At 38.6% G+C, this 21,117-nt stretch overlaps 1 protein-coding gene across 2 annotated transcripts in view; it reads left to right on the plus strand.

The window, feature by feature from the left end:
- ylpm1 (YLP motif containing 1) overlaps positions 1 to 16,769 on the plus strand; it is a 118,597-nt gene extending 101,828 nt beyond the window's left edge. Inside the window, exons 20-22 of one of the 2 annotated variants that reach the window (XM_069916106.1) lie at positions 11,080 to 11,213; positions 14,148 to 14,327; positions 16,414 to 16,769. In XM_069916106.1, the coding sequence (XP_069772207.1) occupies positions 11,080 to 11,213; positions 14,148 to 14,294 (281 nt within the window). In that variant the 3' untranslated portion in view covers positions 14,295 to 14,327; positions 16,414 to 16,769. Of the gene's footprint in view, positions 1 to 11,057; positions 11,214 to 14,147; positions 14,328 to 16,413 lie in introns of those variants that run through there. The other variant, XM_069916107.1, reaches the window with a different exon arrangement.
- The last annotated feature ends 4,348 nt before the right edge of the window (positions 16,770 to 21,117 follow it).

Genomic DNA, 21,117 nt, shown 5'->3' on the forward strand with positions numbered 1-21,117 from the left:
GGCCACATCCCTAGTCTGCCCCCACCCCCCCCCCCCCCCCACACACACACACACACACACACAAAACGAACTGTGACATTTTATATTATGTATAGGTACATTTTTGAGGAGATAGATTGTGGGGTTTTAGTGTAGGTTACAAACACTTCACAAAACAATTCTCATTTAAAATGCAAGATGTCTACTCAATCCAGACACTCTGGACCCAGTGCCTTTGTAAAGACAATGGAAACTGCTTTGCTGAAGGTTTTCACAAGGAGGTGCAAACAGAAGAACCTGAGCTCAAGAAACATCAAAAGCAGGTGTAAATGGATTATTGTTTTAAAAGCAACAGATGAACGGGCTCAAGTTTGAGTCCAAGATTGGGTCCTGTGCCACAATCTGTCTGGTTGCACTATGTTGTTCTAAGAAGGTCATGTGGTTTTGCAAGCAGAGAGAGGAGACCAAACAGGCTTTGTCTAAGAGAGAGAGAACTGGTTTCTGCAGTCATGGCAAGTTGGCAGCTTGTTTAAACCCCATTTTGAAGAGGAGTTGTGAGTTCTGACTTCAGCCTGTTGAAAATCCTTGTAGTCTTGCAAGAGGAAATGGCTGGCTAGAGTGTTTCTCCTGAAATAAGGGAAACAAGATGAACTCTGTGGTGACCTGTAGAAGAAGAGGTTATCACTTGTAAAACCCTGATGGGGTAAGTTTCTTCGGCAAGACACTGAAGTGGCTGATCGGAGGGAATCAGTTTGTGTGTGTCCAATGAGCAACAAATCTCTCTCTGAAACCAACAAGAACCTTCCTGAGTGGTAACCAATTACCTTTAAACACCAGAACTTGGTGAAAATTCATAAATGTTAAATTCTGTGCACAGTATCAGAATTGCCTGATACCGGTGAACTTGGAGAAGTGAGATTGGACTATGAACCAAAGAACTTTTCTGAACTTATACACATTACATACACGTGTGCTTAGAATTAGAATGGGGTTAAGTTAACAAGAATTAAGTTGATCCTGTTTTTATGTTTAAAGAAAATTAAAAGTAATTTGTGTTTACGTTACCATTGGTGAATTTCTATTGCTTCTGCGTTTTGGGGTCCCCTGGGCCAGTAATAGAACACACACCTCTTTCTTGGTATTAGGTCTATCACAAATTTCAAAGTACAACTGATCTAATACTGTATACAAGCGTATGTATTTCACAAATAAAACTTCTCATGGGGGGCGTGGCAAGATGGCATAGAGTCTAGACGTGTAATCTCGACCTCTCTGGCCAGACTTTTAAGAACCCGTTTTTAACTCTTTGTTTTCAGGTTTAAATTTTTTAAAACTTAGTTTCAAGGAATAGCTATGGCTATTAATGGTAAAAAGATTAAACCTCAAGTACAGAAGAAACTACATTTTCGGAGTGTTGAAGATTTAGGGCCTAAACAGTCTACTACAACTTCAGGTTTGCTTTCTTTCAAGCTTAAACCACAGAAATTGCCTGTGGGAGCTGAAAAAATGACTACTACTCACCAGGAGAAGGACATCGCTGGAATTACCCGTTCTCAGAAGGAAGGTGCGTGTGCCCCCGATGTGGATCCCGATCCTGGCAACCTGCCGACTTTAACGGAGGGGGCACACAAGAAGACGACTCCATTGCTTGAAATACCCCAGGATATATTCCAATCTGAATATTTTGGTCTTTTTTGTGAGTTTTTGAAGCAACAACGGGTTGTGGGGGGAGAACAGCGTCGGCCCCCTGATTTCCTCAGGGGGCCGTCGCTGGGAGTCCAGACCCGCAGTAAAACTGTTAAACTGCCTGTTGCTGAGATGCAGCAGGAGCTGCAGTTACCTGGTTCTGCCACTACGCAAGAGAAACCAGGGCTGAGCTTTTCTGAATTACAATGTAAACAGCTAAGCCTTATCATTCCGCCTATGCTGAATGAAATGTCTCAGAGGCTCACAAATCCTTGTGAGGATTTTAAACAATTTCAGGCTGCTTTTTTGAAATGTCAACAAGTGGCTTCTAATACAGAAAAAGCGTTGGAGGTGGAAGAATCCGTTAAAGAATTGCGAGAACGTGAGAGGAAAGTAGATTATTTGGAGAATCAAAGGAGAAGGAATAATGTTAAGATTGTTGGTTTGCCAGAAGGTATGGCAGAACAAGATCCTCTTTGATTTTTTACCAAATGGATTCCACAAATACTGGGGCAGGAATTTTTCTCTGGAGGTCTGGTATTGGAAAGAGCTCATAGAGCCTTAAGAATAAGACCTTTGCCTGGTCAACCACCAAGACCCGTGATAATTTGATGTTTGAATTATTTGGACAGAGAAACGATACTTCGTTTAGCAGTGCAAAACGCGAGACAACGGCAGCCCCGTTATTGATTCAGAATAGTAGAGTTTTTTTCTATCCTGATTTGAGTCAAGAGGTTATTCAGCGTCGGCGTCGATTTAATCCAGTTAAAGAAGTTTTGTGGCGTAAAGGCTATAAGTCTACTTTTCGCTATCCGGCAGTGTTGAAGGTGTTTTGTGGAGACTTTCAATCTCGTTTTTTTGAGAATGAGCGTGAAGCAATGAGTTTTGCTGACTCGTTGCCAGATGTAAGAGGACAAAGACGTAGCCCACCATTGTCTCCTAAAGAAAAATCTGGTTGTTCTGGAAATGGAAGAAATGGGAGAAATGGGAATGAAAAGAGTTTGTTTCCTTGAAATGGGGTCGCTGAGTCTGGAATTTCTTGGATGAATAGAAGAACTTTTTTATTTTTACTTTCTTTTTATGTCATTATGATGTTGTTATTCTTTGTTTGGCTGGGGAGGGAGAAATTTGCTCTATGTTCTACTAGTCATCAGCCACTGGTGGTGATCCACACCCAACTTTTGTTTAGGGATTACTACCTTTTGGTAGTTTTTTCGGGGGGGGGGGGGGTTATTTTTATCTTTTTTTAAAATTTTCATTTTATTTAGACTTTAATTTGTGGTTTCTTTTTCTCCTATTGGAGGGCCTATTTACATTGATCTGAGTCTTTATATATTGATATTATTAGTTTTTAGAAATATTAGTGGATGTCAAAGTTGAAGTTTGCTACTTTTAACGTTCGGGGTTTAAACAGTCTGATTAAGCATAAGCTTATTTTTATCAAGTTCGATCTTTGGTAAAACGTGTTCGGTAGAGATATGATTTTACCTGAAATGATTAAATTTGAGACTTTTTTATGAGGGTACCAGAGAAGGGTTATATTTTAGTTATGTATCAAATATTGCAGGATGGTATGGATAAAAAGGGTTGGGATAAATTTAAAGGTAAATGGGAAGTCGATATTGGTTTTATTTTTTCCAAGGATGACTGATAAATGCACGTTATGCGATGATTAATATCAATTATATTTAACACCTGAAAAATTGAAAGAATATGGTCTTTAGGAATCAGATTTGTGTTTTAGATGTGGTAACTCTGTTGAAATTTTTTTTTCATGCGGTTTGGGACTAGATAAACCAATTTGTTTTTGTGTATTTAGCGCTATCTGTAGCGAAAAAAAGTATTGCTAGTACGTGGAAAGATACGAACATGATTGATATTAATAGATGGCATATACAGAGCCGTTGTCATACCCACACTCCTGTTCGGCTCCGAATCATGGGTCCTCTACCGGCATCACCTACGGCTCCTAGAACGCTTCCACCAGCGTTGTCTCCGCTCCATCCTCAACATCCATTGGAGCACTCACACCCCTAACGTCGAGGTACTCGAGATGGCAGAGGTCGACAGCATCGAGTCCACGCTGCTGAAGATCCAGCTGCGCTGGATGGGTCACGTCTCCAGAATGGAGGACCATCGCCTTCCCAAGATCGTATTATATGGCGAGCTCTCCACTGGCCACCGTGACAGAGGTGCACCAAAGAAAAGGTACAAGGACTGCCTAAAGAAATCTCTTGGTGCCTGCCACATTGACCACCGCCAGTGGGCTGATAACGCCTCAAACCGTGCATCTTGGCGCCTCACAGTTTGGCGGGCAGCAGCCTCCTTTGAAGAAGACCGCAGAGCCCACCTCACTGACAAAAGGCAAAGGAGGAAAAACCCAACACCCAACCCCAACCAACCAATTTTCCCTTGCAACCGCTGCAATCGTGTCTGCCTGTCCCGCATCGGACTGGTCAGCCACAAACGAGCCTGCAGCTGACGTGGACTTTTTACCCCCTCCATAAATCTTCGTCCGCGAAGCCAAGCCAAAGAAGAATGAGATGAAATATTGTTTAATAATGGGAAAAAAATTACATATGTTTCGCGGATAACTATAGTTTTTTTTCATTAATAGATGGTTGTTATATTCAGAATATTTACATTTTGATTTATATTGGCTAGATTTTAATATGTATGCTTTACTTTTCTTTATTTTTTTCTCTTTATGGGTCTCCTTAGGAGAGTTGGCTGAAAGGGGGGGGGGTTTCTTTCCTTTTTTTTCCTTTTTTTATATATATAAAATATAACGTTCATGCTTTGTTTATTGTTATATATGTTACTTATTATCTGTATTTTGAACGAATAAATAAAGTTTTTAAAAAAATAAAATAAAATTTCTCATAAACCAATTTATTTAGCAATATGGAAGGATAAATTTACATCCCAACTGTAACTACACCATCTTCAGGCCATTGGGAGCTCAATGGGCAGGCGGCTGGCCAGAGTGAGGATCAGCCATCGGGAGCTCGATGGTCAGGGTGACAATCAGCCATCAGGTGCTGGATAGGGGGGCAGCCAGGGTGAGGATCAGCCATTGGGTGCTGGATGCGCAGGTGGTCAGGGTGAGGATCAGCTGTCAGGAGCTCGATGGGTGGGCAGCTGGGGCGAGGATCCGGGATCGGGGTCAAAAAAAAAGTGGGGTCAGTATATTTATATGTAATTTAAGTGTACATTACAACCGGAAATTAATTTGAAATTCTTACAAACCTGGAGCCATTGCCCTTGCAGACGTGAATCTGGCACATGTCCTATCCAGATCACATCACCACCACCTTTTTCTTCACTGTCCCCTTTTTCTTCACCGCCCCTTGGCTCTTTCCACCACCTCCAGGGGTGGGGGTGACAGCGCCCTCTTTGGGAATCACTAGTCTAGTGAGTATGACTGAAATTACATATACAGATTGTTCTTTCAATTGATAATTGGATTTGCACAACATTGAACTGAAATGTATTATGCAGTCAGGAAAGGGCTATGGATGTCACATGTAATTTTCTGGACAATTGGATTTTTGTGATTGAGAGGTGGGGGGATCTGAAATATCACTGTCAACAGATCTTTGATCCCAGCAGCAGAATAATCCAGTGAACATTTAAAAATGTTTAAATTAAAATGTTGCTTGGAAGCTTTTAACTTGGTTATGAGGAATTAGGAAGCGAAAAGGAGGGAGATAGATCAGATAGTTGAGTGGTGTCGCAACAACTACCTTACACTTAACATTAGCAAAACCAAGGACATGATTTTGGACTTCAGGTGGAAATCAGGAAAAGACGAACCAGTCCTCATTGAAGGGACAGCAGTGGAGAGGATCAAGAAATTCAAATTCCTGGGTGTCAACATCTCCGAAGATCTGTCCGGGATCCTCCATGTTGATGCAATCACGAAGAAGGCCCACCAGTGGCTATACTTTGTGAGGAGTTTGAGGAGATTTGGTACATCACCAAAGACTCGAAAATTTCTACAGGTCTACCATGAAGAGCATTCTGTCTAGTTGCATTACTGTCTGATATGGAGATGCTAGTGCTCTGAACAGGAAAAACTCTAGAAAGTTGTTAACTCGCCCTGCAACATCACAGGCACCAGTCTTCATTCCAACAAGACCATCTACAAGAAAGCAGTCTATATCCTCAAAGACCCCCATCACCCTGGTCATGCCCTCTTCTCTCTACTACCATCAGGAAAAAGATACAGAAGCCTGAAGGCGAGCACTCAGCAGCACAAGGACAGCATCATATTTTTGAATGAACTATTGTTTATTTTGAAATATAGTTTATAGAAATGTTTGCAGTGTGATGCTGCCATAAAACAGCAAATTTTGTGACATGTTCATGTCAATAAATTCTGATTCTGGTTACATACATGGAATTGGATGAAACTTCATTTCATGAATAGGTTTGTGGATAATTCTTGCTGCCATTCCATCGGGAATCTTCGTCCAAAAGTGGTAATGTTTTAACTTTTCCCTTTTAATGGTGTAGTCAGTATAGAAATGCTGTACTTTATTGGTTTAAATTATTTATTAAAAATACAGAAGCCCTGATACGATTTTATCTAAGTCTTAAAATTGTAATAATTTTCAGTGTAGAAGTCATTTTCTTTTATGACTTATGAGCATCTTAAGTGAATATGAATGTTTTTATTACTAAATATGCTCAGAATAACTGAATATTGAACTTGAACTATGAGTGTTAAATATGCATTTGATGAACTTTTGGATTAAAGGGGATGGAGTCAGCAAATGCCATGCAGAATATGAGATATTAGATCTACACAGATGTCAGGACTGAATGGAAAATCACAGATAGATTCTCTGATCTAGTTTATTTGACCAGTGGGAGATGTGTGCAAATACCTTTTCATCCTTCTGTTGGTAGGGTAAATTGTGGAAATTGAGTTTCTTTGACATTGATCTTTATTTTGTTTTTCTATGTTTAAAATTTTTGTCACCTTTGAAGATTTAGACCTCCTGTCATCCATTCTAAAATAAGTAAAATTGTAAAAGAAGGCATAAACATTTTTGCTCAGGCTATTCTCTATGTCACTTGACTACATTGTGCAAATAAATAATGTAGAACTTTTGATTTCTATAATTTGTGCAGAAAATGTATCCTGTTTCCGGTTGAATGTAAGCCAATAGTTGTGTGCTTTACATTCATCCGAATGGTTTATGGCACCTTTTACCTCAGCTCCAGGAACCTGAGTTTGTGTCTGACCTTCGACACTGCATAGGTTCCACTGGGTGTTCTGGTTTCCTCCCAAATCCCAAACCTGTGCTACTAAATTAATTGGTTATTGTAAATTTTTCTTCATTGTACATGGGTGGCAAAATATTTTTTTAATAAATGTGAGGTGGGTGGGCAAATGAAAAAGAATACATTGCAGAAACTCAGGAACGAGATGAGAAGAAAATGGACTAATGAAATTCTTCTGCTTGAAACCAATAGGGACTTGAGCCAACTGGCCTCCTCTAATGTTGTCATCAGAATATGATATACCCTGTATTACAAATGTAAACACTACCCTGTTATTATTTCAATAATTGTGAATTTACTGTGGTTGATAACCACACCATCTTAGTCAAAATCAGAATTTATTGTCACGAAGAAGTCATGAAATTCGGTGTTTTGTAGCAGCATCACAGGGCAAACATCATATTATAACCATCTTACAACATTACTATAAATAAAAATAAGTTAAAATACTAGTGCACGAAAAGTAAAGCAGTGTCTTTGGTTCATTGATTATTCAAGAATCTGATGGGAGTAGGGAAGAAGCTGTCCTTGTGCCGTTGAGTGCTCGTTTTTAGGCTCCTGTACCTTTTTCCTGATGGTTGCAAAGTGAAGGGGGGGGGGGGGGGGTGGGGTTGTTTGAGAATAGAGGCTGCTTTTTTAAGACACCGCCTCATGTAGATGTCCTTGATGGAGTGAAGTCCAGTGCCAGTGATGTCAAATGACAAGTTAACAACCTTCTGGAATTAATTCTTGTCCTGATAATTGATCCTCCATACCAGGCAGTGATGCAACCAACCAGAATGTGTTCCACGATACACCTGTTTTCCTCTGACAAGACACGATATAGTCGCTGGCGAGCCTTCTTTGTGATTGTATCAACATGGAGGCTCCAGGACAGATCCTCTGCAATATTGACACCCAGGAATTTGATGTTCTTGACCCTCTCCACTACTGAGCCTCAATGAGGACTTGGTCATGATCCCCTAACTTCATCTTGAAGTCCACAATCATCTTGCTAATGTTGAGTGCAAGGTTGTGCCACCATTCCACAAACTGAGTTATCTTCTCCTGAACTCTTCCTCATTGCCGTTTGTGAGTCTGACGACAACTGTGGTGTCATTGGCAAACTTGTAGATAGTATTGGAATTGTGCCTGGCCACATAGTCATGGTGTATAATGAGTAGAGCAGTGGGCTAAGCATACATCCTTGGGTTGTGCCTGTGTTGAGGAGGAGACATGGTTTCCAATTCATACTGACTGTGGTCTTCCAATGAGAAAGTCAAAGATCCAGTTGCAGAGTGGGGTAGAGGCCTAGAGTTTGTAGCTTCTTGACTGGCACTGAAGGAATAATGGTATTGAAGGCCCTAATATAGTCAATGAAGAGCAAGCCATATGTATGAATTGTCTATTTTTGAGGTGATCCAGGGCTCATTGGAGAGCCAGCAATATTGCATCTGCTGTGGAGCAATTGTGATGATGGGCGAATTGAAATGGGTCCAGATCTTTGCTTAGGTATGTTAATTTTGGCCATGACCAGTCTCTCAAAGCATTTAATCACAGTAGAAGTTAATGCTACTGGACGGTAGTCGTTGAGGCAGTTCACACTACTCTTTTTGAGTACCAAGATGATTGATTGCCCTATTCTTGCATGAATTTTTTTGGCATTTGAAGTTGCAAGGATAAATGTAAGAGATTTTGTTGCCCAGTTCTTGTTCCCTCGTTATCTTATCCCATGATGATTTTATTTCAGTAAATCATGATTTTGAGCCTTAAATGAACAGGCAAAAATATGACCTTGATAATTGTACATTTTCCTTTAATAGTCAGGTGTGATTAACAAAGTACAGTGGACAATAGAGATCTTTGCTGCATGTACAAGTATTCCTTGATAGGTTCCAACCAATTCTGACATCAGCCACACCACCTTGCAATTTCCCAGAAATTGATAGACCAACAAAATGGTCATCAACCTCTTAATTACTATCTTGAGAACATTCTACCTTGAGTCTATATCCTGGCTCTCTTTAATTAGGGAACAAATTGAAAATTAGTTTGAGAAAAAATTAAAGCTAGTCATGGGTTCCCCCTAACTGAAATGTTTTTGTCATCAGTTAATTCATTTCAAGGCCCACATTACAGCCGTTTGGGTTATGAAATTCACCCTTGGAAAATTCAGAAGTCATCACCCAAAAATTTGTGCTGCAGGTGTGGGGAGGAGTAATTAAATGAACACCTTTTTCAACCTATCCTTGATTCACACACAGATAACGTGACTTTGTGAATTGGTAAATTGTGATTATGGACTGGTTTCACGATTGCAGCCATCTTTCCCACCCCCCCACTCCCCCACCACATAACGTGAGGGGGCCACTTGTCGTAAAATGATTATTTTAGCAGACTAACAATCCAGGTGCCTTGTTTAGACCCCAGCATGAATTTACTGTACATGAATCATTAAAACTCAGGGATCATTGACGTCTCCTAGGGAGGGAAATCATCGGGGAAATCGCAGGTGGGTAGCGTAAATGGTATCTCATCAGGGGTGTACAGAACAAGAGCTGCGTGAGAGCACCATTGTGGTGTTCATTCAGGAAGCTCTATGTCTGTGGAAACAAAACTCTTTCAGCCTATCGGTGTTCGATTTCCCATTTTGTGACCCTTTTCCATGCTCAATGTTTGAAGGATTCTTCTGCATGTTGGCTGCCTTTCCTCAGTAGTGGATGGAATCCATATTTGTATAACCATCAAACTTGTTTTATTGTTTATATTTAAAATTGATTTGTTTCAGTTAACTATAAATCAATTTTAATCCTATAATGCTGACTGATTAGTTGTCTTGTAGCAACTTTGCAGATGAGAATGTTCATAAGTGCAATCTATATTTATATCTAACTTATTCACCACAGTATATCTTTTGCTAACAATAGGTTGACTGTTGTCAGGTCCGCTGATATGTTCAGTAGTTTATGCCAATCGATTTGATGAAGGTGGTCTTGCTTGTTTGTATATGACATTTAAGATTTCATTGCATTTCATTTTAAAAGAAATGTTAAAATGCAATTGCATTCATTTTTGCAGATCTCCACCTTTTCACGATACTTTGAACTTATTTATATTTCGAGTTCACAAATGTGCTAAGTGTGTCAACCTCAATAAATAGTGGACATTTATTTTACAATATATCCAGTGCAATAGCAACTTGTTTCAAAAATAAAATGATTTTGACTTTAACTTAACCAAGAAACCATGTGCAAATATTCTTTGTGCAAAGCCTCATATCCTGTACAATGTAATTTAATATAATCACACTGTTTGGTGTTAAACAGTGTTTGAATGGGCACGCATATTGCCTGTTGGCAGGGATTTTCAGAAAATGATTGTCATGTGGGTTCCAGTTCATGACTCACCTTGATAATTGTGGAAGCAATGTGAAACTGTTGTAATTACCATGATGACCTGTTCACAAACTACATGAAATAGGACAGAATGTCAGAACATAATTTGCTGCAAAGCAAATAATGGTAACGTTGCAGTTTAAGCACCACTCGTTTTCCAGGAATGGCCACTGTATTTATTTTTAAATAGCCAAACTGAAACTTCTATAACTTCATTTGTGCTACCTAAATCGAACCAATAGGTTTTTTTTTTTAAATGAATAGCACACACAAACTATGTTTAATATCTTTCTGAGATGCATGTGATGTTTTAATTCACGTGCCTGTCAACCTCAAATTGAGACCAGTTCTTTAAGTGGAAGAATGAAAGCATTAATAGTTCAAATACAATGAATTGCTTTTCTGCCCTGTCAGTGCATCTATTTGCTTTACTGTTTGTTGAGAAAGTTTGTCCAAGGAATTTATAACCAGAGAGAATCATATTGGTACACAAAATAGAAACACTGAAGGGTTTAAAGCAGAATCTGACTTAACGAGTTAACGGACTACATCAGTGATCCATTTTTTGCCATTTTCATGGCCGACCAGCCAGTGCTGTGCATTAGATACAGCAAGGGTGTTCAACTGTGAGCTCAACAGTAACATCATATACATGTATGTATATCTGTATGCATATATACATATATTTTTTTTCATCTCGTTCGTTCCCTCCAAACCTGACTACAGAGCCTATGTTTTTGTTGTTCAGACAAGCTGGATGGGTTGAGAAGCAGCAACAAACGAAAGCGAGGTTGGCATGATAGTATTGCACGTCAATTGGAAGATTATCTTCAGCTTCCTGATGACTACAACTCTCGCTCTTCAGAACCCGGAAAGAAAAGGGTAAGGAAAATAGTTTGATTGCTCATTTCTATACATTTGATACAGGAGATTGTTTTAAAATGTGAAGTACAAAGGACCTATTTCATTGAGCATTATTGTTGAGCAAAAGAGAAAGAACAAATTTATTAATAATTTGCAAATGTTCAACTTGAGCATTGGGCATGTCTGAGGGAATATTTTTGGTGTGTGAACTGCTTGTTTTTCCTCATACCTTCAATCTTTGCCCTGTCCACATCTCATTTGATCACACTACCTCTTGCAGCAGTATGAAATGCATTTAGGAGCAAGGTACCCACAGTGGTCTCTTGATCTTCTCTTCCCTCCGCCTCCCCAATGGGGAAGATAACTGGAAATATTTATAGCAAAGCTGAAATGAAAAACTCATCAGCTTAAGAGATCGTTTAGTGTCTTCTTCAATTAGACAATGCATCAATGTCCTTATGCACTGAAAGATCATAAACTTGTTTTTGGATTTCAGAATATCATTTTATTTTGACTGCAGATATTCCCAAGCCATGATAAATTCACACTGTAAAGGCAGGGAATGTGAATCCTCAACATGTATCTTTTTTTTTTGAGAATTGTGGTAATTTGTACTCTCCATGAAAGAAACCATTCATCTTGAACAAAGGTGTACAGTACCTCAGCTGGTGGAGCCACTTCTTCACAGCTCCAACAGATCAGTTTTAATCCAAACATCTGTTACTGTGTGTGTTGAGTTTCTGATGACAGAGAGCGAATTTTCCCCAAAAGTATCTGGATTGGTAAGAGATTAGCTAGATGACCTCCAGTGTCCAAAGGAATGGTTGAATCTAAGGGCAGTTGATGGGAGTGTAAACTGGGTCATGATAGGATTAGGTGCTTGATGGTTGGGATGTGTTCAGTGGGCTTAAGGGGCCTGTTCCTAGATAAGATGCAGATTTGAGAGGGGAATTAGCAAATGGAGTTCATTCCAGGTGAGTGGAAAGTCATGCAGTTTGGAAGGTCGAACTTGAGGGCAAAATGCATGGTTAATGGCAGTATTTTTAACTGTGTGGAGGAACAGAAGGATCTTGGGAATTAGGTCCATGGATCCCTCAAGGTTGCCGTGCAAGTTGTTAGGATGATTAAGAAGGTGTGTTGGCTTCCATGAGTCAGTGGATTATGCTCAAGAGTTGTGAGGTAGAGTTGCAGCTCTATAAAACTGGCTAGATCATGCTTAGAACGTTGTGTTCAGTTTTGGTTGCCTCATAACAGGAAGAATGTAGATGCTTTTTAGAGAGAATGCAGAGGACATTTACCAGGATGTTGTCTGGAGTGGAGAACATCTTAAGAAGTAAATTTGCCAGTGTTTTTTTTCTTCTTGGAACGACAAAGGATGAGAGGTATGTAAGATTATGAGGGGCTTATATAGGATGGACAGCCAGCACTTTTTTTTCTGGGTCGACGATAGCAAATACCACAGGATCTCTTTTTAAGGTGAATGAAGGAAATTTTGGGGAGGTGTCAGAGGTAAGTTTTTTTTTAAACACAGAGAGAGTGGTGAGTACCTGGAATATATTGCCAGGGGTGGAGGCTCATACAATAGAGACAGTTAAAAGTCTCTTCAGTAGGAACATTGATGCAAGAAAAATAAAGGTTATGTGTATGAAGTGGGAAAAAATTAGATAGCTGTTAAATAGTATTAGGCTATTTATGACTTTGTGATAGACAATTATCAAGTTTAAGATCAGGACACAATACAAGAGCTTCCATTGCACATTTAATTAAAGAATTTGCAGAGGGAGATCCATGGATGTGTGCAGCTTGCTTTCAGTTGAAATACCTCCCTGATTATAGATTGTTATTGTAAAAAAAACCTACTAAACTCAAAGTTCTATCCAATTAGTTTGTCTGAAAAAACAATCTTGAGCTGCTACAATTTTTGTTTATTGTTTGGAACATAAGCACCCCTGAAAAGTCCAGCATTTATTTGCCAGCCTTTAATTGCCTTTGAGAAAGAAGGTGATGACTCCACTACCTTAAGCGGCTGCATTCTAATAAGACTGTACAATCACTCTCAATATTCATATTCACTGTACCAGAATCCAGAGTTTTGTTGTCGATGACAGCACCTAGAATAACAATTTCATTCTCATCACTTTTTATTCCAGTCTGTCTCAACAATAATCTCATCTAAGTTGGTAGTACGAGGTTCTCTGGAGATCTACTTTTTTGTTTTGGTTCAAGCATTTGCACAAAGTTTTAGGGGATTAAGTACTGAGATTTAAATCCAACAGTTGTGAAGAAATGGCATATGTTGCCAAGTCAGAATAATGTGAAACCTGGTGGGAAACATTCAGGTGACGGTGTTTCCATGTACCTTAGCTCATGTCCTCTTTGCTCGTAGAGATTACCAGTCTGGAAGATGCTTCTGGGTATCCTAGGCATGTAACTGTGGTGTGTTTTGTAAATTTTGCACATTTGAACTGTGAATAGTTAAATGTTTATAGTGTTGGGTGGGCCCTGGAAATTACTGAGCCTCTTCAGTAGTGCAGCTAGACTCATTCAGGAAAACTTTCTGAAATTTAATGTTTGTGAACAATTGACACTATTGAGCTTCCTGCATGCTGTTGGAGATACACTCATCCAGGCGTGTGTTCTTTTATAAATCTTTTTATGATCAAATGCGAAACATGCCAAAATGCAAGTGTTACTCTATTCAGTCACTTTTTAGCAATGAGATGTGTTTTTATTAATTTAATTGAAGCATTCATTCTTCTCTTCAGGACATGCCAAAATTCTCAAGTTTAGAAATCTACCAATGAAAACGTTCCATCGTGAGAATTAACTTGTCAAATAAAATGTGTTAACACCAATAATTTTGCACAGTATTTTCGATACTTTTATGCTTCAGGTGGGGAGGGAGAAAAGTAATGTTTATCTGAACTGCCCCTCCCCCCCCATATGCTTTAGGTGAGATGGGCAGATTTGGAAGAGGAGAAAGATGCTGAGCGCAAGCGAGCCATAGGATTTGTGGTTGGCCAAACAGACTGGGAGAAAATTACAGATGAAAAAGGCGAATTAGCACAGCGAGCATTGAACCGCACTAAATATTTCTAAGGAAACGTTTGAATTGTGTTTTTTTACAATAAGGTAAGCAGTACTCAGAATCAAAACATGATTTTAAACTGTGGCTCAAGGGATAGAGGAATTGTAGGGGGTAACTGTATCCTTCATATTGAAAAGTTTGAACTTTGCAAACACTGGAATGCCACTTTTTATTCAAATAAGCATGCTTTTATCCCACTACAAGTTTGCCTGTCTAAGGACTAGATAATAAAATACCAATTTTGATATCCTGTATTTTATGTGGCGAGAATCTGAGGGTACTTTTTCAATTACTTTCGTAAAAAGTAATTTTTAAATATTGTGGAATAAAAGAATAGCGCCAAGTCTGATTTTCTGATAACAAAACAAGCAAGTGTACCTGCCTGGTCAAAGGGGAAAGGATATGGCAGAAATTGCCAGAAAAGTAAAGTACCAAAAAGATACTTGCCAGAATCATGGGATTAGAGGTAGGGTTAGAGTGGAGAGATCAAGAAGGAATGAAACACTTGGAATGTTTGGATTCACATTCCACTGTTACCACTTCAACATCCTGCAAAATCCTTAACATTCCTTTGTGAGTCTTTATGTCTAATGTTTAAAGTATAGCATCACTTCTTCATACCATAATCATATCCTATTATTCCCAGTGCAAATATACCCACTTCGATACATCACCTTTTTCAAAGAATAAGGTTAACCCAATTTTATGAAAGAATGCAGGGTTTAAAGTCAAGCAATTCTGAGTCCGTCTCCTCTGCAGAATTTCAATAAGGTTCATAATATCCTGTCTTTTGGTGTGCTTTCTGTAAACCATCAATTCAGTAGAAATTTTACACTTTAGTATGTTTTTAAAAAAAATTATTTCCTCTATTGTAACATTTCACATTGAATGTGGTGTACAACTCTAACATACTTTTTCTTTAAGTCGGGGGGACGGGCGGGGGAAATCCAAGCCCCGGACTACCACTATTACAACTACTTATAGAAAGAGTACATATTATCTGATGCTTAGGTTGAAAGCCAGCTCTCAGAAAATAAGCAGTTGTTTTCACACTGGCAAGTAAAATGTGAGCAGCAAATTGTCTGAACTTTCCGCGTGCCTTAAGAAATTACGAATAAGTGGATATTTCAAAATATCCAGTTTTCACTCTGTGGTCCTGCCAAATGAAAAGTAAAGACAGTTATCTCTTCCCTTCATGGGGAGAATTTACTTATCAACATGCCTGCATTTCTGAAACTGCAGATCATATTGTGCCCCTGCTGTCCAGAGGGAGTGGTTTTTAGGATGATGTGCACGTGTGCCCACAATGCATCATCCCAGGGGACATAGATAGTGCATTTATTAAGTTCCTAACCATATTGCATACTTTCTGAGTTTCATACTTCCTTGGCTTAAGGATAGGAGTCAAATTTCAGATCTATTGTCAGAGAACATACATAAAGTCACATACAACCCTAAAATTCCTTTTTCCTGCAGGCCTGGCAGAATTGCCTCTAATTGGTAGTGCAAAAACAAACTAAACAAATTGACCATGCAATACAGAGACAATCCGTAAAGTGCACAAGGAAGAGTCCTTAAATGGGTCTCTGATTGAGTTGGTCGTTGAGGAGTCTGCTGGTGAAGGGGGAGCAGCTGTCCCTGAACCTGGTAGTGCGAGTCTTGTAGCACCCAGACCTCTTTCCTGATGGCAGCAGCGAGAACAAAGTATGTGTTGGGTGTTGTGGGTCCTTGATCATTGGGGTTGCCCTCCAACCTCAGTTCCCTGCAGATGCACTCAATAGTGGGGAGGATTTTGCCTGTGATGTCCTGGGCTGTGTCAGCTACTTTTTGGAGGGCTTTAGGCTCAGGGATATTGGTGTTCCTATTCAAGACCGTGATGTAGTCGGTCAGCACACTTTCCTCCATACCTCTGTCGAAATTTGCCAGGGTTTCTGGTGTCAAACCAAACCTCCGCGAACTCCTAAAGAAGGAGAGGTGCTGACGTGCGTCTTTAAATGAATGCTGCGCCCCCTAAAGACAGATGACATGCATGCTTTGGCTGCAACCTTGGGTAATGACAGATATTTGGTAACAATCAATGACTGTTTAATGTTAATTGGATTAAATATAATTTTTCCATTTCCTCTGTAGGCTCTGCGCTAACAGTGGAGATTAAGAGCAAGAAATCTTTCGTAATGGTTGGGCAGACAAGAAATTTCACAACTTACGATTTTTTTGTTTTATTTTTTTCTGTTACATTGAATGTACAAGCACTAGTGGTGGTTGACATGTTATTAGTGGCCTGTAAGAATTTTTTAATGAGTTAATCAATTAGTATCCTTAAAATCTCAGTTGAAACTACACTAATTGTAATCCAGTTTGTCCTGAGCCTGCTGTGATGGCTTTGCTTCATCAGCTCGTTTCTTTTATATATTGTATTAATGTATTGTTCCTTGCTCTGTCCATACCAATTGTAATTTTAAAGAGCAATAAAAAGTTAACTTGAACCAATGGAACAGTTCATGTGTCCACACAACATGGGTGTCCATCACATGCGTGTTTATTGTTCAGCATTTCTGTTTTTGCTTTGATTTCTCATGCCGGCGTTTTGATGTTGGCCACTGAATGGCTCTTGTCGAGAGAGCGCTCCAGTTTTCAACACTTTGGAGAAGTTGTAGCTCATTTTTGGTGGTGCATGCGGAAGTGCCCTTCAGAGTTCTGAAGACGCGCACTGTTCCAAGCAATACCACCTGTTCGGATGGTGCACGGTCCCAGCACCTGTTAAAATGAATTCATATATTTGAGCAATATGACCGGAGACAAAGTAGGAACGAGAATATCGACTTCATGGAAATGGTCACTATTGCAGTCTTATTTTGCGCTCTGGTGTAGATTTGCTCACAGAACATTTAATTACAGAGCACAACTTGGAAAAGGCTTTACAATTCAAAAACTTTAAAAGTTCCAAGTCAAATCCAAATTCTGCAATATTCATTCAGAATTAAACCTTAAAATTGTACAGATTGAAGAGAAGTGCTTCTGAAGCATTGTGACGTCTTGTTTTGGGAGATGTATGTACCAAAATTATATTTTTCAGCATGGAGTCATTTCTAAGCTGACGTTCTGTATTTTCTCTTCCTGATGAAAGAGTTGTGATGACTTCGAATATACAGTGGCTAACTTCTTAATGATAATTAAATTCATGTCATAGTAATGAACAATTAATTTAAATGTTGATGTAAAATAATTAGATTTTAATACATGTCGTAATAAGCAGTATTAACATCATGCCTAAATAAGCCATGGATATGTACAAGTTGACCATTCGCTGCCTCTTTTTGGTCCACGCTATAGTGGAAAAAGTGTAATTTCATTTGCAGTGTTTGATTTCCATATCTTCTGCTTGCTTCATAAATATCTGGAAAACCATCTGTGCATGAGAAGCATTCTTTATTGGCAACTTAGGTTTGTGATAAAGTAGCCAATGGGATCATTTCTGCACACCAGACAATGGGACTTTACATATACTTATGTGAATGTTGACGTAGGTTGAATATTGAAAATTGAATTCAGATTGTTGTAAGTATTTTGCTTTTGAATGTATTTTTTAATGACTTAAAGGAGAAATGCAACATTAGGATTGTGCAGAACATGTCGGAGGGGATGTAAAATCGAATTGCCTACATATGGCAATGAAATAATCTGGGACACCTCTGGCAAATTTGATCATCTTTATTAATCATTACAGCGCGAATTCTTGAGTTGCAGTTCATTATTATGAACAAACTGAACAGTGCAAGAGCATTTTATGCTTCGATGGCAAAGTTAACATAAAATTGCTGCTATGAAGGTGATAAGTGCACTATGTGGTTAAGGTAAACCAATGCTGCTGGGTTTTGAACTCTGGAACTTGCGAAGATGCAGGAACACTGATGTATTTTCTACTTGGAATGGTTTACTGACATAGAGAACTTTCATGCAATTATTTCTATTATGTGCCCACTGTCATTTTATTTGCTTTGTGTCTTATAGCAATGTCTCATCTTCCCTGAATGCCATATCATCCTATTTTTTTTTAAAAGCATGAGGATTTATTGTAACAAATGAATTTTGTTATCCACGACTGGAAGAGGAGCAAAAGAACTAGATTTGATCATACCATTTTGAAACAAAACTGAATGTACGTTTTACCTAGTTGGTCCAACTCATGATCTCTTAATTATTTTAAATAATTTGCCATTTTTTTTTTCAGTAATATGGTCAGTGTTATAGGGAAAACATAATCGTTTGAACATTTTTTTTTCTCTCTGAATGAAGTAGCAAGGTTTAATTGATCTATAGTGAATCACAGATCCCTCATAACATTTGCAGCAGTGCTGAATTTACCTATTAGTAAGCTATTTGAATTAAGTTGCTTTTAATCTTTGCATGGAATTTTTGTGGATTATATTTGCACTTATGCTATCGGTAAATAATTGAGACAACAAATTAATGATTAATAAGATTTTGTAAACTTAGTGTTTTTGTTAAAGAACTTTCCAGATTTCTATATTTAATTGCAGCAATATGACACTGTTTATCCACTTCTGGAGGTGAAAATGCTAAAGCTGTTGCAGTCTTACATTCATTTTTGGTTTTTTACCCCCCTTATTTTTGATTTACTGTTAAGTTTGCTCACTTAATGTTAACTTGAAGAGAGTAATAGATTCATTATGAAACATAAGTACCAATCACTTTTGGCCATAAATTTTCAAAACCCATTTACATTTTCAGCGAGTTGATCAGAATCTGAATACCAAAAGATCTACATAGATCAATATCCAGGCAAATTTTACAAGCTTAAAATGGTTGTATAAGTACTTTTGAAAAATCATTGGTTGGTAGAAAAGTGATTTTAAAAAAAAAATCAAATGCTGACACTTCCTGGACCCCTGTTCTATTTCAAGACTAGTGATGCCAACTATTTAAATAGATGTAGCATTTTTGCTACCACCATCTTCATACTATGTCCAAATGCATCCTCATAATGTTAATAATGTTCCGGAACAGATGTTTTTAAATGAATTGAAATTGTATTCTTAACATTTTAATGGTTGTGCAATGTGAACCTTAATGACATGTTTTAATTGCATCACTTTCTGCAACTCTGAGCCGGGTGATCTCAGGCTTTATTGTTGGCGTAGAATTTTCCAGAAAAGCCAATGCTATTATTCTTATAAAGAATTACAACAGAGTCTCCCACTCCTTTGCACTTTCTTTAGGAATGAAAAAAATACGTGCAGAAGTAAAATTTGAAATGATCTTTATTCGGGATGGTCAGATGTCGCTCCTTTATAATTCTAGTGTGACTTCTCACATGCTGCCAAGTGCACTGTTTGGCACTTATAGCTTCAGAACTTCATGCACATGGTGATATCCTGTGCACATTGGTCTCTCATCTAGGCAAATGTGCTTTGAGGAGATGCAATGTTGGGAGATGATCAAGTCCAATACATTTTGGCTTCTAACCTCAGCATACTGACCATAATATGTGAACTGTATGTACCATCGCAGTACTGAGATATTCGAAGGCCATGGTCAGATTGTGTTTCAACCATTGTGGTGAAAGTTCCCAGTGAGCTTTTGCTCTCCTGGCAGAATATTTCTACAAAGTTCAGGGTCAGTGCATTACAGCCTCACTACTCATGAGATTGAAGGATGTGCTTTATTGATTCCATGTCATTATTAGGTTACAAGAAAAGTTAGCATTGAAGAAGGAAACAGAAGTTTTAATTCCAAATAGGAGGATGATTTTGTATTCATTGCTAAAGTGACCTAACTCTTGTCCTTTATCTGTGGGATGTGACACACTGATCTGGATGCAAGTTGAAATGCACAGATTTTCATCTTCGTGTCCTTGATCACAATTAAGGAAAGGCAAAGTCAATCAAATTAAAATGATGCTTGATTAACCAATGGACACTAATTTCTGCTTTCTATCGGAAATTGACAGAACACCTGATGGTAGTTTTTTTTTTCCCCAAGGAGTATCATTCATCCTAAGTGACCATGGTCAGTGGGAGAATACAGGAGGATATTACAGAAGTGACTGCAATTTTAGATGTAAAAAACGATGGAAAACTTAATTGACTAATTAAACAAATTTACTTTCCAAAATGCATAATTGAGACAGAGACTCAAGGCTTCCTGCTTAATTTTATAACAAGCCATTGTGCAGCACTAGGATTTCAGAGAGTTTCCTCCATAGTTTACAAGATGACATGACAACAAATTAAAAGGTAGGAATGGAGATTGCATATTACTTGCATCTTATGATCTTGAATGTTATTCACAACCTCAAAGCTGGTCCAGTAGGTTTTTGCTCATTCCTCTTTTCTGAAATATCTCACTGCCTGTACATAAATTCTCACTTGAGTAGCAGTTACGTGATGGCAAAGAGCTGCAGATATTTAGTTGGCTTTCACATTGTGCCATAAGTGTTTGACGCAATGTCAGGGTGTGGACCCACAGTTTTCTGATGCTGCATGAGGCCTTGAAAGAGGAGGTGGGCAAGAAGAAAAGCCCTGCATCTTTACACTAGGAAGACAGTGTGAAGATACAGCTGTGGAGAACAAATCTCAGTCAAGGCCCCAGGAATATGAAAGTTTATACAACTGAAATTATATTGAAAGGAAATGTGAGCAAGGTAAGTGAATGTATCTTCAATTACACCACAGATTATCAAGCTACTCAGTGGTTCATAGCCCCATCATTCACTCATTCATAAATTTTAACCTAATTCTAACAGTCATCCTTCATGTCACTACAAATGAGATGATCCAGGTTCTCTTAACTTGAGTTCACTGCCTGCTTTTC

This window comes from Narcine bancroftii, chromosome 2 (genome assembly GCF_036971445.1).
Source record: "Narcine bancroftii isolate sNarBan1 chromosome 2, sNarBan1.hap1, whole genome shotgun sequence".
Classification (NCBI taxonomy): domain Eukaryota; kingdom Metazoa; phylum Chordata; class Chondrichthyes; order Torpediniformes; family Narcinidae; genus Narcine; species Narcine bancroftii.